Below are 18,108 nucleotides of genomic sequence, written 5' to 3' on the forward strand. Positions count from 1 at the left end.
TCTAGGAATTGTGACATTAGCTTTGGCCATGTCAGTGACAAATAAGGTAGTTTCCCTATCGGTTGTTTTCAGCAGAACTCTAGAGTTACAAGTATTCATAACCTTGTACTGAATTCTATATAGCAATGCTGCAGGGATGGATCCCTCCTTCATGTTTAATCCATGAAGCCTAATGTTTAGAAATAATGAGTCTAGAATATTTCTATCCAAAAGACTCACTGTTTTGTTGGGAAAACAATTGAAATATACAGGACCATGTCCAAGACTTGTTTCTAAGATTCCTATTAAGGAATCATGAAAATCATTGTGCCTAGTATCTCTAAGGCACATGAGGATTGAGGCGTTAAAACCTTCTCTAACTAAAGGTTTAACTGCTACTTGAACACATCCTATGTGTAAATATTTGTATTTTTTGGCATGTTCAACCACTGATTGTTTTGTGAGAAGATGAAATTCTTCTTCGGCTTCAAGGTCGAGCGGAATATTGTTTTCTGCTGTTTTGATTATGTAATCCGAATTTCATACATGTTTGTTTTCTTCTGGGATATACAGTTCATCCTGTGGAATCTTCGGTATTTCCCAGTTATCTATTGCTTGGTTAATATCTTCAAAGCAAACTTCTTCTTCGAAGATATTATTTCTTGGAGGAATTTCCTCATGTGTTTGATTATGCTCAGGGAGCAAGTTTTGATTTGACCTATTTGAGGTAGAAGAGGAGGAGGCAGAACTTTTAATAGAAAGATGACGGGAAAGAGATCGAAGGACGCTACTCATTTTGTATGATATCTGGTATCTCATCGTCATTTGGTTTCATAAGGCATCATTTATCAATGTCAAGTTTCCATATATCCAATAAATCTGGTTTTACAAAAACTTTTTTTTTTTTAGTCTTGGTTGCTAGTTCTAAATCTTAGGACGAATATGGGAAAGATAGGCTTACTGCCCACGACTCGGGACTTACTGCTATAATTCATCTCAAGATCTAGACCAAAGGAACCAGATCTACAGTTCGATTTATACAAAATTAAAATAAACATTAATAAATCCATATTACCAAATTTATCGTAATATATGTTAACCTAACATTGATATATATATATATATATATATGTATATATGTATATATGCATTCATCAATCAAATCAAGGCATACCAACATTTAAGCATCCAATATTAATTATACTCTTAGGAAAATTAAACCGAGTAACATATATCTCTAGCTACAGACCTCAAATTCAAATTTTCACCGTTCAAAGTAAAAAACAATGTGTTATGGATCACCTGTCAAAATTTCAGCTAAATTGGACGGTTAACAAACCGGGAAATGTAGTTTTACGAAAACTGCACAAACTAGAAAAAAGGTAGTCGCCCAACAACTATATCCTACTGCCCAATGAAACAAAACCAGAGACCTAGCGTCTAACGGTAGGAAACCACCTCCTAGTGGTCCCTATTATGCGTAAAATACGAAAAATAACGTATTTGCACCTACTTTGAGCAATTTAAATGCACTAAAACATGTAGAATTTAACAAAGGTTCATCTATCATGCATAAAACTACTCAAAACCAAAAACAAAAATCACAAAGTCGTAAAAAATGAACCAATCCAGTTCGTATCGCCTAGCGGGCCTTCATTGTCGTTAGGCGATTTATGGGCAAAACCCATAAACTTAGTTCAAACAGCATGCGTCGCCTAATGAGCCTTCATTGCCGCCAAGCGGTTTCTGGGAAAAAACCTAGAAACGTGAAAACAACGTAAGTGGAAGAAGGACAAAGGCACTCATGCATATATTCATCATGTAATTACACACACACACACACACACACACACACACACACACACACACACATATATATATATATATATATATATATATATATATATATATATATATATATATATATATATATATATATATATATATATATATATATATATATATATATTAAAGCACAAATTTCAGCTCTCCTAACCTAGTATCCTTGCTCTGATTTCGCGCTTAGAGTATGTTCCTAGTCCACTTTTGCCTTAGTCCTTTTCTCCCCTCCAAATGTGCTTCCAACACTTAATGTTCACTCTCTATTTGATGCTCAAAATTCTCCCTTAGCAATACTCCCTCAAGCCTTCTGTTAATTCTCTAAAATTTTCCCTCTCAACCCCTTTTCAGCCCTTAATTAACTTAATTAATTAACAAAAACGAAAATACCATTATCTATAACAATATATAAAGAGGATATCCTCTTTTGTGTCCACATTTCGATATTTCCGTTTTACCCTTAATTATTATTTTTAAAATTATTAATTATTTTAAAACCTCTTTTGTCTTTAACCGTTATGTTCAAAATTTCTTCTGTGTACACATTTTATTTTTCAAATTTTACATTTAAAAACTATTTTAATAATTAATTATATATTTCTTATTCATCTTAACTCAAATTTCTATGTCGCGCCTATGTGTTTGCTAGCTAGGTGTTAAAGGCCATTGAAGAGCCATTACTTGGTATTTTCCCGCTCCCTCTTATTCATGCCAAAAAGAGATTTGGCAAAAAGGAATTTATTTTGCAAAGTCCAAGGTTCAAACACACAACCACCTAATTGTCAAGCCAATGCACAACCATTCAATCCATTCATGTTTCGTGATAATTCCTATACATCTAGGATTATATTATCACTCATCATGGTCAAACATATTATTAAAATAATACATAATTAAAATAACACACAATTGACATACACAAAGCTCAAACATAAGTCCTCTCAATACTGCCAAATACACTCAACCACTTCAGCTAGTACTTTTCCTTATTTTTTATCTTTGCATTAATTAACTTAAGGGTTCTCTCCCTCTCATTTATCAAACAAATATTTATTTATTTATTTATTCCCGGGTCTTACAACCTTCCTTCTCTCAAAATGTAAACACACTTCTTCACTTTTGTAGGGTAGCCATATAGATAACTCAAGGTTTCCTCCCAGCAATCCCAAAACGCGTTGTTGCTGCTTGCCATCGATCCCAACTTTAGAAATGCATGAATTTAGTTTTTAATCAAATTTTGTTAAGTTTATTTAATGTTTCAAACACGTTTCATGATAGCATTTGAGTTGTTTACATTGTTTGACACATTTCTATTTCAATGCTAGCTAATAAACTATCATGAAACACATTTGAAATGTCAAATAAACTTAGCAAAATTTTGTTAAAATGACTAAATTCAAGTATTTCTAAAGTTTGAGGATTAAATTGGGTCAATGTTTCGAAGAATGACTAATTTCAATTTTCATTAAAGGACTAAAATCATATTTAACACTTATTTAAAAGTATGGATATTTTAGGATTTGTTGACAAAAAAAAAAGAAAATCAATAACTAAAAATTCATATAATGAAGTTTCTTACCTTATCTATAAAATTGCCCAAAAGTACTTAAGTTACCCAATTTTTCCATGAAAAACCTAGTTTTTTTTCCCAATTTTGGACTACCAACTTACATACATTTTCTTTTGGAATCGAGAATGATACTATTTGATTCGTTGATAGAAAGAAGTAGAATGAACAACCAAAATTTTCTAACACTTATATTAAAAGTAAGAATAAAATAAATACTATAGTTATTTAAAAATATGAATGTTATAGTTGACAAAAAAATTAAAATGAGCAATGAAAAATTCAAATAATGAAATTTCCTATCAAAGATCCAAGTTATCCAAATTTTCTATTAAAAACTTATTTGTCCACTTTGAAATATAAACTTATATGCATTTTTTTAATCAAGAATGATGTTGACAAAAGATCTAAAATGAACAATCAAGATTCACAAAAATTGAAGTCTTCCACTATACTTAAAAATTAAGGGTGGCAATAAGGACTTGACCCGATGGGGTGGTGGTAGGCCCGTCAAAAATGCATGGGGCGAGCCAAGACAATGAACCTGCAGGCCTACTAAAGCTTGTGGCTCGTATAAAAAAAACATGCATTTGTGTATATCAGTTACTTTCCTTGTAGACTCCTGCATGAACGTTCCAAATTCTTGTACGATTGGAAAAGACAAGTATTATGTAATTTTGAATGTGCTAAAATTTGAAGAATACATCATATACGTCAAAGTACAAATATAAATATGATGAAAATGTTGAATTATCAATTTATCATCCAACTCCTCAAAATCTTTGCTTAATTTTGTGAACTTGTTAAAGTTTCCCAATTTATTGAACATTGAAAGTTTTATCATAAGATTAATAGGGGTGTCAAAGGGGGTCGGGCCCAACGGGCCGAGCCGCCAGCCCAACACATATAAAGGGGGGTCGGGATAGGGTTTCCAACCCGTAGATGCGATGCAGCTCGACCTGTTTTCTGTGCTATCTTGACAGGTTACAAGGCTGGTTAGAGTAGGCACACCCGCAACCCGTTTCACCCCTAATTACGTGTGTTTCCTCCAGGTCAAGTCATTGTGTTAGTGTGAATCATTGATTCATTTTTTTATTATGTTCTTTTTGTGCGAGTGCGAGAGAGAGCTACTCACTTCTTCTCTTTTATTAGTTGAACCCAAATACAATCTCAATTCAAGCATCTCATCTTCTTTTCCTCAACTTAGATTAAGATTTCTTCTTCATTGAAGCCTGTTTGCGAAAAAGACCATCTTCTTCAATTCTCATCTTTGCGACACCAATCTTGCATGAAGGGAGGGGAAGTCACTATTGAACCTTCTCTTCGACAACCACCAATTTCAACGGCTACGAAGGTTGACATGGTGGAGAGGTTGGTTCCTTTATCCTGAATTATCCCTAATAATGAAAGATTGGCCCTACTTTTTGTCTATAGTGTTTGCTCATTTCATTTGCCGTGAAAAAGAACAACAATCACTTTGGGTTCGTGGAATCGTGACACAAATTGGAGTATGCTCTTTTCAATTGTTGGAGGGTGTGGGCAGTGATCTACTAAAATTCTAGGTACTATTTTGTATGAAAGTTTTATTGTTTGGAGATTTTGTTTGAAGTGTGTATGTGTTGGAAAGAGTAATTATGTCTATAATTATGTCTGTAATTATTGCTATTTTGAGTGAGCTTGAAACTATTTTTTATTTGAGATTTTGTTTGAAAGTATGTTGTCATTTGAAGTGTGTATGTGTTGAAACAAGTATAAATTTGTAACTGGAATCACGAGTTTGACGTATGACTGTGCTTGGTAGTTGTTTTGATTGACCTTGAAAGTGTTTTTTATTGAGCTTTTTGAACCTGTTTGATTGAGCTTACTGAAACCTGTTGCATTTTGAGCTTGTTGGAACTATTTTCATTGAGGTTACTTGAAATTATAGTGAATTGAGTTTGCTGAAACTAGTGTTGTATATTTTTTTTATAGTACGTTATTGTTGGGATAATTGATTAATAATGGACGACTCAGTTAGTAAACCTGTTAGTGAACCTGTAAGTAAACATGTTAGGGATGTCCATGAGGTTGAAGATATTGTTGATAAGGAAAGTGTTAAAGTAAATAAGAAAAAGGAAAAGACAACAACTTCTGACTGTTGGAAGTTTTTTACTAAGATAGGGGTTGTTGAGAATGGGAAAGAGAGGGCACAATGTAATGGTTGAAATAAAAAATATTTATTTGTGAGTAAAACGTATGGGACCTCTCATTTAAAGCGTCATAACAAAATCAAGTTTGAAGATGTGAGTCAAATGATGATGGATGTGCAAGGAAAATTAAAATCCAAAAAAATAGATCAAATGGTGTCTCATGAGTTGTGTGCTAATCTTATTCAGACATGGTTTAGCATTCAAGTTTGTTGAGTATGAAGAAGTTAGGACTTTGATAACCAACTTGAATCCCGGTGCTACTTTGGTGTCTATAAATACAATTAAAAGTGATGTTTTGAGAATATTTATGAGAGAAAAATACTTGTTGAGGGGAGAGTTGATAAGCATTTTATCTAGGATTTGTTTAACTTCGGATTTGTGGACATCTTGTACTATAGAGGGTTACCTATGTTTGACAACCCATTATGTTGGTAGTAATTGGAAGTTGTCTAGAAAAATTCTAAACTTTTGTCATTTGCCTCCACTTCATATTGGATTTGAATTGTGTAAGAAGATAAATGAGTTTTTACATGATGAGGGCTTGAAAAAAAATTATTTTCCATCACTTTGGACAATGCTTATAGTAATGATCTTTTGGTCAAAACCTTAAAAGAGAAGCTTGTTTTGCAAAATTTCTTACTTTGTGATGGTGAGTTCTTCCATGTGCGTTGTTGTGCACACATTTTAAACCTCATTGTGAAAGAAGGATTGAAAGTGATAGGTGATGGTGTGGATCTAATAAGGGAGAGCATCAAGTATGTTACCGGATTTGAGAGAAGAATGATAAAATTTAAGCAATGCATTGAGCAAGTTGGGGACATTGATGCAAAAAGTGCTTTGTGTTTAGATGTTCTAACAAGATGGAATTCAACGTTCTTGATGCTTCAAAGTGTCCTTCAATACCAAAGAGTCTTTGGAAGTTTACACTTAGTTGATAAGAATTACAAGTATTGTCCATCTCCCAAGAAATGGAAGAGAGCAGAAAAAATGTGTACTTTCTTGATGCCATTTTATTATCACAACTCTTATTTCTGCCTCAAGTTATCCCACATCCAATTTATACTTCTTACAAGTTTGGAATATTCAAAATCTTTTAATGGAAAAAGGAAAAGATGAAGATGACCTTATAAGACATATGACTGAAAGGATGATGATCAAATTTGATAAATACTGGGATGAATATAGTGTGGGCCTTGCATTCGGTGCTATTTTAGACCCAAAAGTGAAGTTGGAAACATTGGGATATTGTTTAGAGCAAATTGATCCCCTTCCTTGGGAAGCAAAGGTAGATACCATCAATGAGAAGTTGTACAATGTTTTCTCTCAGTATTATACAAATACTTCAAGTTCAACTAAAGCAAAGCATAGTAATATCTCAACATCTTCTGGTTCCTCCAAACGTCCACATTTTGATGTAAGTTTTCTAACCATGGCACAACCATTGTAGTTTAATTATTATTTATGATGGTGACTTAATTATTTTTTTCTTCTCGTGTTAGGAAATTAAAAAGCACAAACTTCAAGCTGCAATAGAAATGGGATGGAATCAACTAGACGTATATTTGGATGAGCCAATATTAGATCTTGACTTCACAAAGCCTATGGATGTTCTTGCATGGTGGAGGACTCATAGTAAACGTTTTACAAATTTGGCATTGATGGCAAGGGATTTGCTAAGTATCCAAATCACTACAGTTGCATCTGAATATTCATTCAACATGAGATCAAAATTTTTAAATAAGTATAAAATCAATTGTTACCAGAATGTGTTGAAGCATTTATTCATACTTCAAGTTATAAGCATGACTTTTTGTGAAGGTAATTTTTGTAATTTAGATTCACTAAATATTTTATCTTTTTTGAACTTAATTTTGATATTCTAACTTTTTCTTTTATTTACGTGTCATGTTTTCACAAGATGATGAAGTACCTCACACAGTCACACATTGGAGAACATAATGACTGTTGATTAAGTTTCTGATTTAACTATGTACCGTTTATGATGATAGCCCATTTGATGCATCTTGTTTTACTTGTAATTGTGGTGTAGTGTTTATGAGTTAGATATCTAGTTTATGTTGGTTGTATTTAAATTACAAGGGATAATAGAACCTGCACTTTTTGTGGTGTTGTTGGATTGGATAATATAATAGAAACTGCATTTTTTTATGGTGCTTTTGGATTGGATTTAAAGTTTATGTACGCATAGCTTGATGTTAGTGACTTTTTGCAGGTTGCAGAGTATTTGTTTCATGCCATGTTTTTCACTAACTATAGTTGTGGGTTCTAGTGTGTAATTTATTAAGTCACCTTGTGATGAATATAATTTGTGATGCCACTAAAAAATTGTGATTCTTTTTATGTGATTGACTTTGTTGGATATGATTTGGACTGAATACCAAACCTCATCTTGTGTTTCCTTCATTTGATGGAAATATTTTGGAGTGAAAAATGTCATTTTGAATGTGGGTTTTTGTGTGACATAGATATCATATCAGAGTTGTTTAGAGCAAAATTTGATTGGACTTATTGTACTGCATAAATATCTAGTTTCATCTATGACAAGAGCAACGAAATTCTTACATAGATTTATTAGACTTAAAGTGTTATATTGTATGGATTGTTAAAACATATAATTGTAGTCAATTTTTTTAGCCACTGTAACCATGCACTAGGCCACTACAACGATGCTTTTTATTTTTTATTTTTATTTTTCTGCTTCTGATTCACTAATACAAATTTTTGAATTGTGCATACACATGTTCATATTGAAATGGGTTGCAAAAATTGAGATTTACCCAGCTACCATTTGCCCAAAATTCGAAAAAAAAAAACAAAAGCTGGCGGGCCAACCCGTCAACCCACCAGCCTAAAAGCTCGCCCCTTGGCGGGTCAGATTGATGTTTTCAGCCCACTTCTGTCAAACGGGTTGGACCGTCTCGACAGTTAGGTTAGCCCATTTTTCCACCCCTAAAGATTTGTAAAAAAGAAGAAAAAAATAGGTTGGCCCATGGACCTATGGACATGCACTTATGCAGGTCAGGACGGGCCAAGTGCGGACCAGACCTAAACGAGTCTGACTGACTCGCATTGTCACCCTTATTAAAAATCTAATATATATATATATATATATATATATATATATATTATATTCTGTTCGAATTTTTAGGGTTTTTGAAAATATGAGAGATATGTGATATATGAAAGGTATATGTGATATGTTATACGGAGAAACATGTTGTATTTTATTGATATACCTTATATATAGAGCAAAATATAACAAAATATCAAGTATAAAATATTTAGAATATCCAACTCCTAATCTAAAATAATAACTAATTTCTAAAATTGAAACATATCTCTAAAACTGAAATATTTCTAAAAACTAATTTAAATAAAAAAGATATTAAGTAATATTCTCAACATTTCCTTCTTGCTTAATATCTATTTATTTAAATTTTATATATTCAGATTTGATTCTCCATCTTTTGATGCTTGATTTTCTCCTCTTTTTGTGCTTGTAATTTTTGTTTTTCTCTTTCTTCCCTGGCATCACATCATTCTTCAATTTGGCATCATCCTTTATATTTCTTCTTATATCAACATCATCTTCTTTTCCTTTGTTAGGTGTGGATTTCATTGTAGTGGAATTGGACATTTTGTGAATATTAGAATGTGAACCTTCATCTACTTTCTTCACTTGGACATCTACTTTCTTCCAGAGATATTTATTTTCTGATTTTGATCCTTCTTTCATACTCACTTTATTTGTAGCACATTTCTCCTTCATGAAGTCCAACACAAATCTTTTGTCTTTCATGTAGACTTTGAATACTTCTATATTGTTAGCATTTTTTATCACACAAACTTTATTTTCAAAGGAGACATTATAATCTTTCTCTAACATGTGAGCAACACTTAACAAATCCTGGGTAATCTCAGGAACATATAAGACATCAAAACTTAATTTGATACTTGAATGAGTTTGAATGAGTTTTAATTGAAACTGTTCCTGTACCTTTCACAACAAGTTGTTCTCCATTCCCAATTCTTAACTTGGAAATATTTGATTTATCGAGCTCCTTGAAAAGTTCTATATCATGAGTCATGTGGTTTGTGCAACCACTATCTATAATCCAATCTTTTGTAGATTCATTGGTTGTGACACATGATGTTGTAAGAAGTAGTTCCTCCTCTGTTTTATCCTCCACAATTTGAACATCTTCTTGAGAATCTTGGGATTTGCATACCTTTTCCACATGTCCCAATTGACCGCATTTGTAACATTTGACATCTGGCCTCCACCAACACCAATTAGGTTGATGACCTTTTTTCTTGCAATGGGGACAAGATGGAAAAACTTGTGTTTGTTGTATTTGCTCCTTCTATTTTTTTTAACTATGAGAGCATTCTTTTCGATGTAATTTAAATTACCTTCAACCGCCTCATGAACTTCTCTCATCAATCTTCGTTGTTCTTGTTCTTGCAAGGCATGTATCACCTATGTCAAGGTAATTGTAGACAAATCTTTTGTGCTTTCTGAGGAAACAATAGATGCCTTATATCTTTCCGGCACCGTCACCAGAATTTTCTCAACGAGTCTGGAATCTAGAAACTCCATTCCCAACAATTTTATTTTGTTGGCAATACCCAACAATTTGTTTGAGTATTCTTTAATTGTCTATGACTATTTCATTCTTTACATTTCGAACTCCCTTATCAAGTTCAAGACTTTCATGCCTTGAATCTTCTCGTTCCTTTCATATTCTGCTTTCAAGTATTCCCAAATTTTTTTGGGAGACTTTAGAGTCATGATCCTGGTCTTAATCATTTGTGAAACACTTGCAAACAAGTATGATTTTGCCTTTGCCTTTCTCATTTTTTTTGTCTTTATGCGCTTTTATTTGAGCCACGATGAGATTTTCGGACAAGGGAACATCATCTTCCTCCAAGACTTCCCATAGATCTAGCCCCTCTAGATATGTTTGTTGCAAACAAGTATGATTTTGCCTTTGCCTTTCTCATTTTTTTTTGTCTTTATACGCTTTTATTTGAGCCACGATGAGATTTTCGGACAAGGAAACATCATCTTCCTCCAAGACTTCCCATAGATCTAGCCCCTCTAGATATGTTTGCATCCTTATTGCCCATAGATCATAGCTTTCACCATCAAAGAGTGGAATAGCGACGTGTGACATATTTCTTTCCATTCTATCGGTAGTAAGAACAATGACTCTTGATACCACTTGTTGAGATTTTTAGGGCTTTTGAAAATATGAGAAATATGAGATATATGTGATATGTTATACGGAGGAACATGTTGTTGTATTTTATTAATATACCCTATATATAGAGCAAAATATTATAGAATATCACGTATAAAATATTTAGAATATTCAACTCCTAATCTTAAATAATAACTAAATTCTAAAACTGAAATATATCTCTAAAATTGAAATATTTTCTAAAAACTAATTTAAATAAAAAAATATTAAGTAACATTATTGACATATTTATATATATTCAAATCACTTAAATTTTCAATTGAAAACTTTTTTTTTTCACTTTTGACATGATATATATATATATATATATATATATATATATATATATATATATATATATATATATATATATATATATATATATATTTCCACAATTATTTAAAAATTGAGAACGGTACAAATAGATTCATTGACAAAAAGTAAAAACAATAAATGTTCACAAAAATAAATTCATATCTAAAAACCTCCCCAACATAACCATGTCACCCAAATTTTTCACTAATCCATATTTTTTCGTATAACTTTCACAAGTTCTAAGTTATCAATGAAATGTATAACTTGTAAGTATAACTTTTAAATAATTATAACTATTGAAAGTTATTAATGAAATGTATAACTTCTAAGTATAACTTTCAAGTAACTATAACTATTGAGTTAGTTGTTGAATAACTTTATATATTTATTACATTTAAAAAGAAGTAACAGAATATTATAATAATCAATGCCATTGTAGTTAATGAAGTCATTTGACGCAAATGAATGTTCATCATCCTCATAAAATAGCCAATTTATGACCCACTTTATTAATAAAACAACAAAAATAACGATAGTAATATATTTGTATTTAAGTTAAAAATAAAAAAAGTTATGATTAAAGTCCCTTATAAGAAATTGGTCTTGAGATCGTTTTTTCAGCTTGAAGAGAACTAATCTTCTTAAGCAAATAAATTGAAAAAAAAAGGTTTATTAGAAAAAATATTTTAGTGGGTTCATTGTGGAACAATTTCTTTCCCTTTCATTATTATTAAATAAGGAGAAATGACAATATTCTCTTTCAAATTATGCGGAAAATCAAATATTTCATGATCTCTAATGATTAAAGCATATCTCTCTCTTGAAAAATAGAGTCCACGAAAATTAAAAAATTTTAATTGAAAAATTTAAGACACTGTGCTATCATATATGCATGTCAACATCAGTGTTAAAAAGAAAGTATGAAACATTATAAAAGTGTGAGAGTTCCTGCGTGGGGTATTGTGAAAAGTTGAGGTCTCTCTAGTCTAATAGTATCACACTAAATTATTCATAAGAAAAGACAAGTTATCTTTTGGTCTCTCTTTTATAATTTCTCTTATTTCTCTCTCTCCTTTCACACCCTCACTCTAAAATCTAGGGTTAAACCATTTCCATTCATTTTTTTTTCTTTCTTTTTCTTGTTTATCTATTTTCATATATTCAAATTTCAATTGGAAATATCATTTAATAATCTATTAATACCTACATAAAAAGGAAATGTCAAATCTCCACCAAAATTGTTTCTACAAACGATATGATCAATAAAATTCTAACATCTTCATCTGTGTTGATTTCGATTTAAACAATATTAAACATTTTTTAAATAACTTGAAGAAACTAATTTCTTTTCAAGGTCTTATTTAAAAATAAAAGAATGTTAAAATAGTAAATTACTCATTTGGTTATTCTACATTTTAAAAGAATTTATACATCTTATGAGTCATTAAATTGTGTATACAACTAACTCCAAATTTAGATTTATTGAAACCTAACATGGTTTTGTAACCTCACCATAAGTAGGCTCCAACTTTGAGAAAAATAATGCAAAATGTATTAATAGAAAAAAATTAAAATTAAAAAAGCTTTTGAAATCAAGTAGGATGACATTTTGGATTAGACTCGACAGACCAGCCAGTCAACTTGTAAGAAAAAAGGTGGATCAGGTTAATAATTTAGGCTCATTAGCCTATATTAACCCGACCCATTTGGCACGTCAATTCATTGGATTGCAGAACAGGTTGATCATTGGCTGGCTCATGGCCTGTCAGCATCAAGTAAAATTCTCTTTATTAATAATTAACATGAACTAAAGTTTTTAAGAGTTTATTTTTATGAATGTGTGATTTTTATCTCCATATATTAGTCTAGTGTATCCCTTTTTATATGTTCTCTTTTCTAATCAATAGTTTAATAGACAATCAAGTTAAAAAAACTTTTTAAAAAAAAAAAAGTAAAGACGGACTAGATCGGTTGACCTATTAGTCTGTCAAGAAACGGGACAGGTTATATTCCTAAAAACCTGTTAGAGGACGAGATGAATGACATTTTTGGACCCGTACTATATAAACGAAATGATTCGTCCTGATTCGTTTTCGAGTTAAAAACAGATTGGACCAAAATAGTCGGAAGAGTTTTACCATCCTAAAACCAAAACGACATGATAACTAATGACTTTTACATTCTTTGGTTATTTACAAAATAAGTAAATTTTCATTTAATTATTAAAATAAGTCGTGCTGATTTTTAAATTGTTTACTTTTTAAATACTTATTTTAAATTTAAACAAAATCAGTCCAATAACATTACGAATAGGTAGTGTTCATTTATATATTTTATATGTTATTGTCCGATTCAATTTTAAAATCCCAACTGTGTGAGATTGTCGTTATATAAACATTTACATTGATATATTATTTATCAATAATCTTTTTTAAAAGGAAATGCTAGTTATACTTTTTTTATCCATGCTCTTACAAAATTTACTAGTTAAGAAAGTGTTGTTTGTATCATTTAATGGTTCTAGACACGTGATGATTTCAAACAAATCTTAATCAATATATATATATATATATATATATATATATATATATATATATATATATATATATATATATATATATATTTTGTTTAACGAATTCCACTACAACCTGAACAATTTGTGTCGCAGACCCAAGCCTACCTCACTGCCATGGATTCGTTGCGCGTCGCCACTACACCGCCACCTCTCCTCCGCCGACAAGCTCTCTACCAAATGGCGCGCCAACCACTCGCGGCGCGTCCTAGCCCCAGGCCCTTGATCGCCGCCACGCTTTCCAAGCCGCCGGAGGCCGCGCACTCTTCCTCCCCCGCGGCAGCCGTCGTAGAGGGTCCCCCGCTTGTGGCTCCCCCGCGCCCCCGGGTCTCGCCGGATACCCTCCAGTATCCACCCGGATACGTAGGTGCGGTTCCCCACCGGTCACGCTCTGACAGTGGTGGCGACGGCGTGATGAATGCGATGAATTATTTGACGAATATTCTCACTTCGAAGGTCTACGACGTAGCAATTGAGTCCCCTCTGCAATTGGCGCCAAAGCTTTCTGGGAAACTCGGGGTTAAGGTTTGGCTCAAGAGAGAGGATTTGCAACCTGTAAGTCCCCACCACCTTTGTTTCATCTTGGTCGATATCAATTTTTGATTTTTATGTGCAATGGGTGTTTAAATGTTTCATTATTTACCTAATATTGTTAAAAGAGTAGAGTTTTAACTTCCGAACTCACCGGAGATCATCTTTGTCTTTTAATTAATCGTGGTGGAAGATATAACTTCTAAGTTCACTATTTTGAAAATATCGTTACAATACTTTACTATACATGACGACATGAGTTGGCAGTGTTAAAGAAAAAATATTATTGTTAATAAAATATTACAGTGATGTAAATGGCTATAATTTTTGCTTGAGATGGAAGGAACTGTGGTTCGGTCTTAATTATTTTTTCTTTTACCAAGTTCTTGGTTTTAAGTTTTAGTAGTGAAGGGCTTACCTGGATTTTGAAACAAATGGAACATGAAGATATGCTATATGGTTCAGTGAAAGATGAGTGAACAACATACGTGCGTGTTATTGAATGAGTATTTGAAATTGGGTGTAGGTTTTCTCATTTAAGATTCGTGGAGCTTACAATATGATGGCAAAGCTTCCCAGAGAGTTGTTGGAAAAGGGGGTTATCTGCTCGTCTGCTGGGAATCATGCTCAAGGAGTTGCATTTTCTGCCAAGAGATTGAATTGCAGTGCGGTGATTGTTATGCCTGTTACCACCCCAGAAATCAAGGTGTGTTTTTGTTTATATATTTGCTTTTGCCTGCTTGCTTTTATGTTTGTGTCTTTGATTGTATCCCAGAGAAGGAAAATTTGTTCAATCAAGTTATGCATTTTTGCTTCTTGTAACTTTGCAGTGGAAATCTGTGGAAGCGCTGGGTGCTAAGGTTGTGCTTGTGGGGGATTCATACGATGAAGCACAAGCATATGCTAAGAAGCAGGCGATAGAGGAGGGTAGGACATTCATACCACCTTTTGATCATCCCGATGTCATCATGGGTCAGGGAACAGTTGGGATGGAAATTGTGCGCCAAATTCAGGGTCCAGTGCATGCAATCTTTGTTCCTGTGGGAGGGGGTGGTCTCATTGCTGGTATTGCTGCTTATGTGAAGAGGGTTAATCCAGAGGTTTGCATGATGTTATGTTATTGGTTGTTGTGATTTTGTACGGCTTTCTTTATTAAGAGAAATGATTGTTGATGGCTAGTATGAATACATAGGTGAGGATTATTGGGGTGGAGCCCTCTGATGCAAATGCAATGGCGTTGTCATTCCATCATGATCAGAGAGTGATCTTGGACCAGGTTGGAGGATTTGCAGATGGTGTGGCTGTTAAAGAGGTTGGCGAAGAAACTTTCCGAATATGCAAGGAGTTGGTAGACGGTGTTGTTCTTGTGAGCCGTGATTCAATTTGTGCGTCAATAAAGGTAACATTTTCTTTTGCTTGCTTGTGAAATTTACATTCTAAATCTCAGATGCATTAATATATTTCCAGATTTATATTTTTGACTTCATATATGTGATATGTATGCTTCTTTAGCATCTGTTGTGCATATTTTAGGAACTTTATTGAGTCTTGTCAAATGAAGTAAATCTATACTCACTACACATGAAAAGTGTAGCATCTTTTGTGCATATTTTAGGAACTATTAGAGGCTGTTCCTTTGTTGGAATTCTGTTGGTCCAAATGTAGCTCTTCTATTCGTATCATCAGAATTGGAGACTTAAGTTTACATAGCCCTTTTGACTGTCTTGTACATTTAATGAAAAACAGTGCATTTTTGGTACAACTTGAACTTTTGGAATTTGACAAGGATGAAACTTATTGCAGGATATGTTTGAGGAGAAAAGGAACATATTGGAACCAGCAGGTGCACTTGCACTTGCTGGAGCTGAGGCATACTGCAGGTACAATGGGATCCGGGGTGAAAACATTGTAGTAATCACCAGTGGAGCAAACATGAATTTTGATAAACTTCGCGTTGTAACTGAGCTTGCAAATGTTGGTCGTAAACAAGAGGCTGTGCTGGCCACTGTTATGCCGGAGGAACCTGGCAGTTTCAAACAATTTTGTCAATTGGTATGTCTGCTACTTTAGCAAACATTGCTTCTAGAAGTTTTCTTCATAATCTTATTTTCTATCTTGTCCGGCAGGTGGGGCAAGTGAACATCACAGAATTCAAATACAGATACAACTCTGATAAAAAGGCGGTTGTACTTTACAGGTGAGGTCATAATTGCCTGATTATTTTTTTCTTCATTCATTGTCAATCAACTTTTTATAGACCAATATGTTCGCTGAATATTAACATCTCTCTGTCATAATTTATTAGTTTTCATTGACTCTCAAATTCTCTATGGAAACTATCTCTTATCAACTTTTTATTATTATTGATGTTTATTTGTTAACAACTAGTATTATGTTAAGACGGCCCTTAACATATTGTGAATGTGCAGCGTTGGGGTTCACACAGTCTCCGAGCTAAGAGCAATGCAGGAGAGGATGGAATCTTCCCAACTCAAAACTTTCAATCTCACAGAAAGTGACTTGGTGAAAGACCACTTGCGTTACCTGGTATGTTGGCCTCACAAATTTCCTTCACAGTGAAGGTTATCGTATCGTACATTCATATCCCTTTTCCCGGCACTATTCCCAACCATCAAATACTGTAACATTATTGTTGTTAGGTATATTGTATTTTCTGATGATCCCGGTCCAAATAAGGTTAGATGTTGAAAATGAAGTAACATGACACAGCTAAGCCGCCCCATTTGATTTGTTTATCTCGTCTACTTGCAATAGTCTTCATCAAACATGTGTCTCTCACAAACAGTTGTGTTTGTATTGTTGAACTAAGTTAATGTTGTTTTGAACACATTTCAGATGGGAGGCAGATCAGATGTTCAGAATGAGGTTCTTTGTCGTTTTACATTTCCAGAAAGACCCGGTGCCTTGATGAAATTTTTAGACTCCTTCAGTCCACGTTGGAATATTAGTTTATTCCATTACCGAGGGGAGGTGGGAAGTTTTTTCATTTTGTATTCCTTTAGTGAAACACACAGCATGTTGGTGTTGTTGTTTGATCTTAATTAGAGTTTCACTTTGGTAACGAACAGGGTGAGACTGGAGCAAATGTTCTAGTTGGAATACAGGTACCCAAAAGTGAGATGGATGAATTCCATGACCGTGCCAACGGACTTGGATATGATTATCAAGTGGTGAACAATGATGGTGACTTCCAGCTTCTAATGCACTGATCATGGTTTTAAGCACTTGTCATTACTGTGCATTTTAGTGGACAAAATGCTCATATTTAATATTTCATCACTCACCTCTACAAGTTGGATGTGGAAAAGCTGAAAAAGAAGTGCCTCTTCAGACATGTCATTGGTTGTTGATTAGAGGAAGTAGCTCTTGTTACCTAGTGCGGCATCCTGTAACAGTTTTTATAATGTGTAGTTTTATTTTATATTTATTTTGGAAAGCATTGGAGGAGTCCTATAATATTGTTGACTGATCTTTCTTTTTTTGTTTTTTTTTTCTGTAATATAAGCGTCTTTTGTTTGCTAAACTCAGCAGCCTGAATATGTTTGAAAAACTTGAATTTATGGTCTTGCATTAATGGAAAGGAACAACCTTCGCAGGTGCCAATGCTGACACCATGATATGGGGTTGGGCCTACTTTTATTAAATGCTGTTTAATGTTGTGCATTAATCTTGGAACACCTTCTAAAGGAAAGAAGAATCCAAACATCATTCTATTCAGCACCTCAAGTGATAAAGCACAGGGCTTTTCTTTCTGCACCCCCACCCCCAATATTTCTTCTGTACCTCCAAAGATTCATGTTCTTCCATTTATGCCCTTGAAAAATTAAATAA

The 18,108-nt window shown here is 33.3% G+C and overlaps 2 protein-coding genes across 2 annotated transcripts; both read left to right on the plus strand.

Annotated features, from left to right (window-relative positions):
* The first annotated feature begins 6,670 nt into the window (after positions 1-6,670).
* Positions 6,671-7,864, plus strand: LOC114190417 (zinc finger BED domain-containing protein RICESLEEPER 3-like). Its single transcript, XM_028079289.1, has 3 exons — positions 6,671-6,988; positions 7,074-7,235; positions 7,808-7,864. Exons 1-3 carry the CDS (start codon positions 6,671-6,673, stop codon positions 7,862-7,864), a joined length of 537 nt encoding a protein of 178 aa, XP_027935090.1.
* Positions 7,865-13,790: 5,926 nt separating this feature from the next.
* LOC114192040 (threonine dehydratase biosynthetic, chloroplastic) lies at positions 13,791-17,921 on the plus strand. Its single transcript, XM_028081592.1, has 9 exons — positions 13,791-14,280; positions 14,783-14,962; positions 15,087-15,356; positions 15,449-15,655; positions 16,060-16,308; positions 16,383-16,453; positions 16,686-16,803; positions 17,113-17,247; positions 17,346-17,921. The coding sequence occupies exons 1-9, from the start codon at positions 13,843-13,845 to the stop codon at positions 17,484-17,486; spliced, it is 1,809 nt and encodes a 602-aa protein (XP_027937393.1). The 5' UTR covers positions 13,791-13,842; the 3' UTR covers positions 17,487-17,921.
* Positions 17,922-18,108: the final 187 nt, after the last annotated feature.

This window comes from Vigna unguiculata, chromosome 7 (genome assembly GCF_004118075.2).
Source record: "Vigna unguiculata cultivar IT97K-499-35 chromosome 7, ASM411807v1, whole genome shotgun sequence".
NCBI lineage: Eukaryota > Viridiplantae > Streptophyta > Magnoliopsida > Fabales > Fabaceae > Vigna > Vigna unguiculata.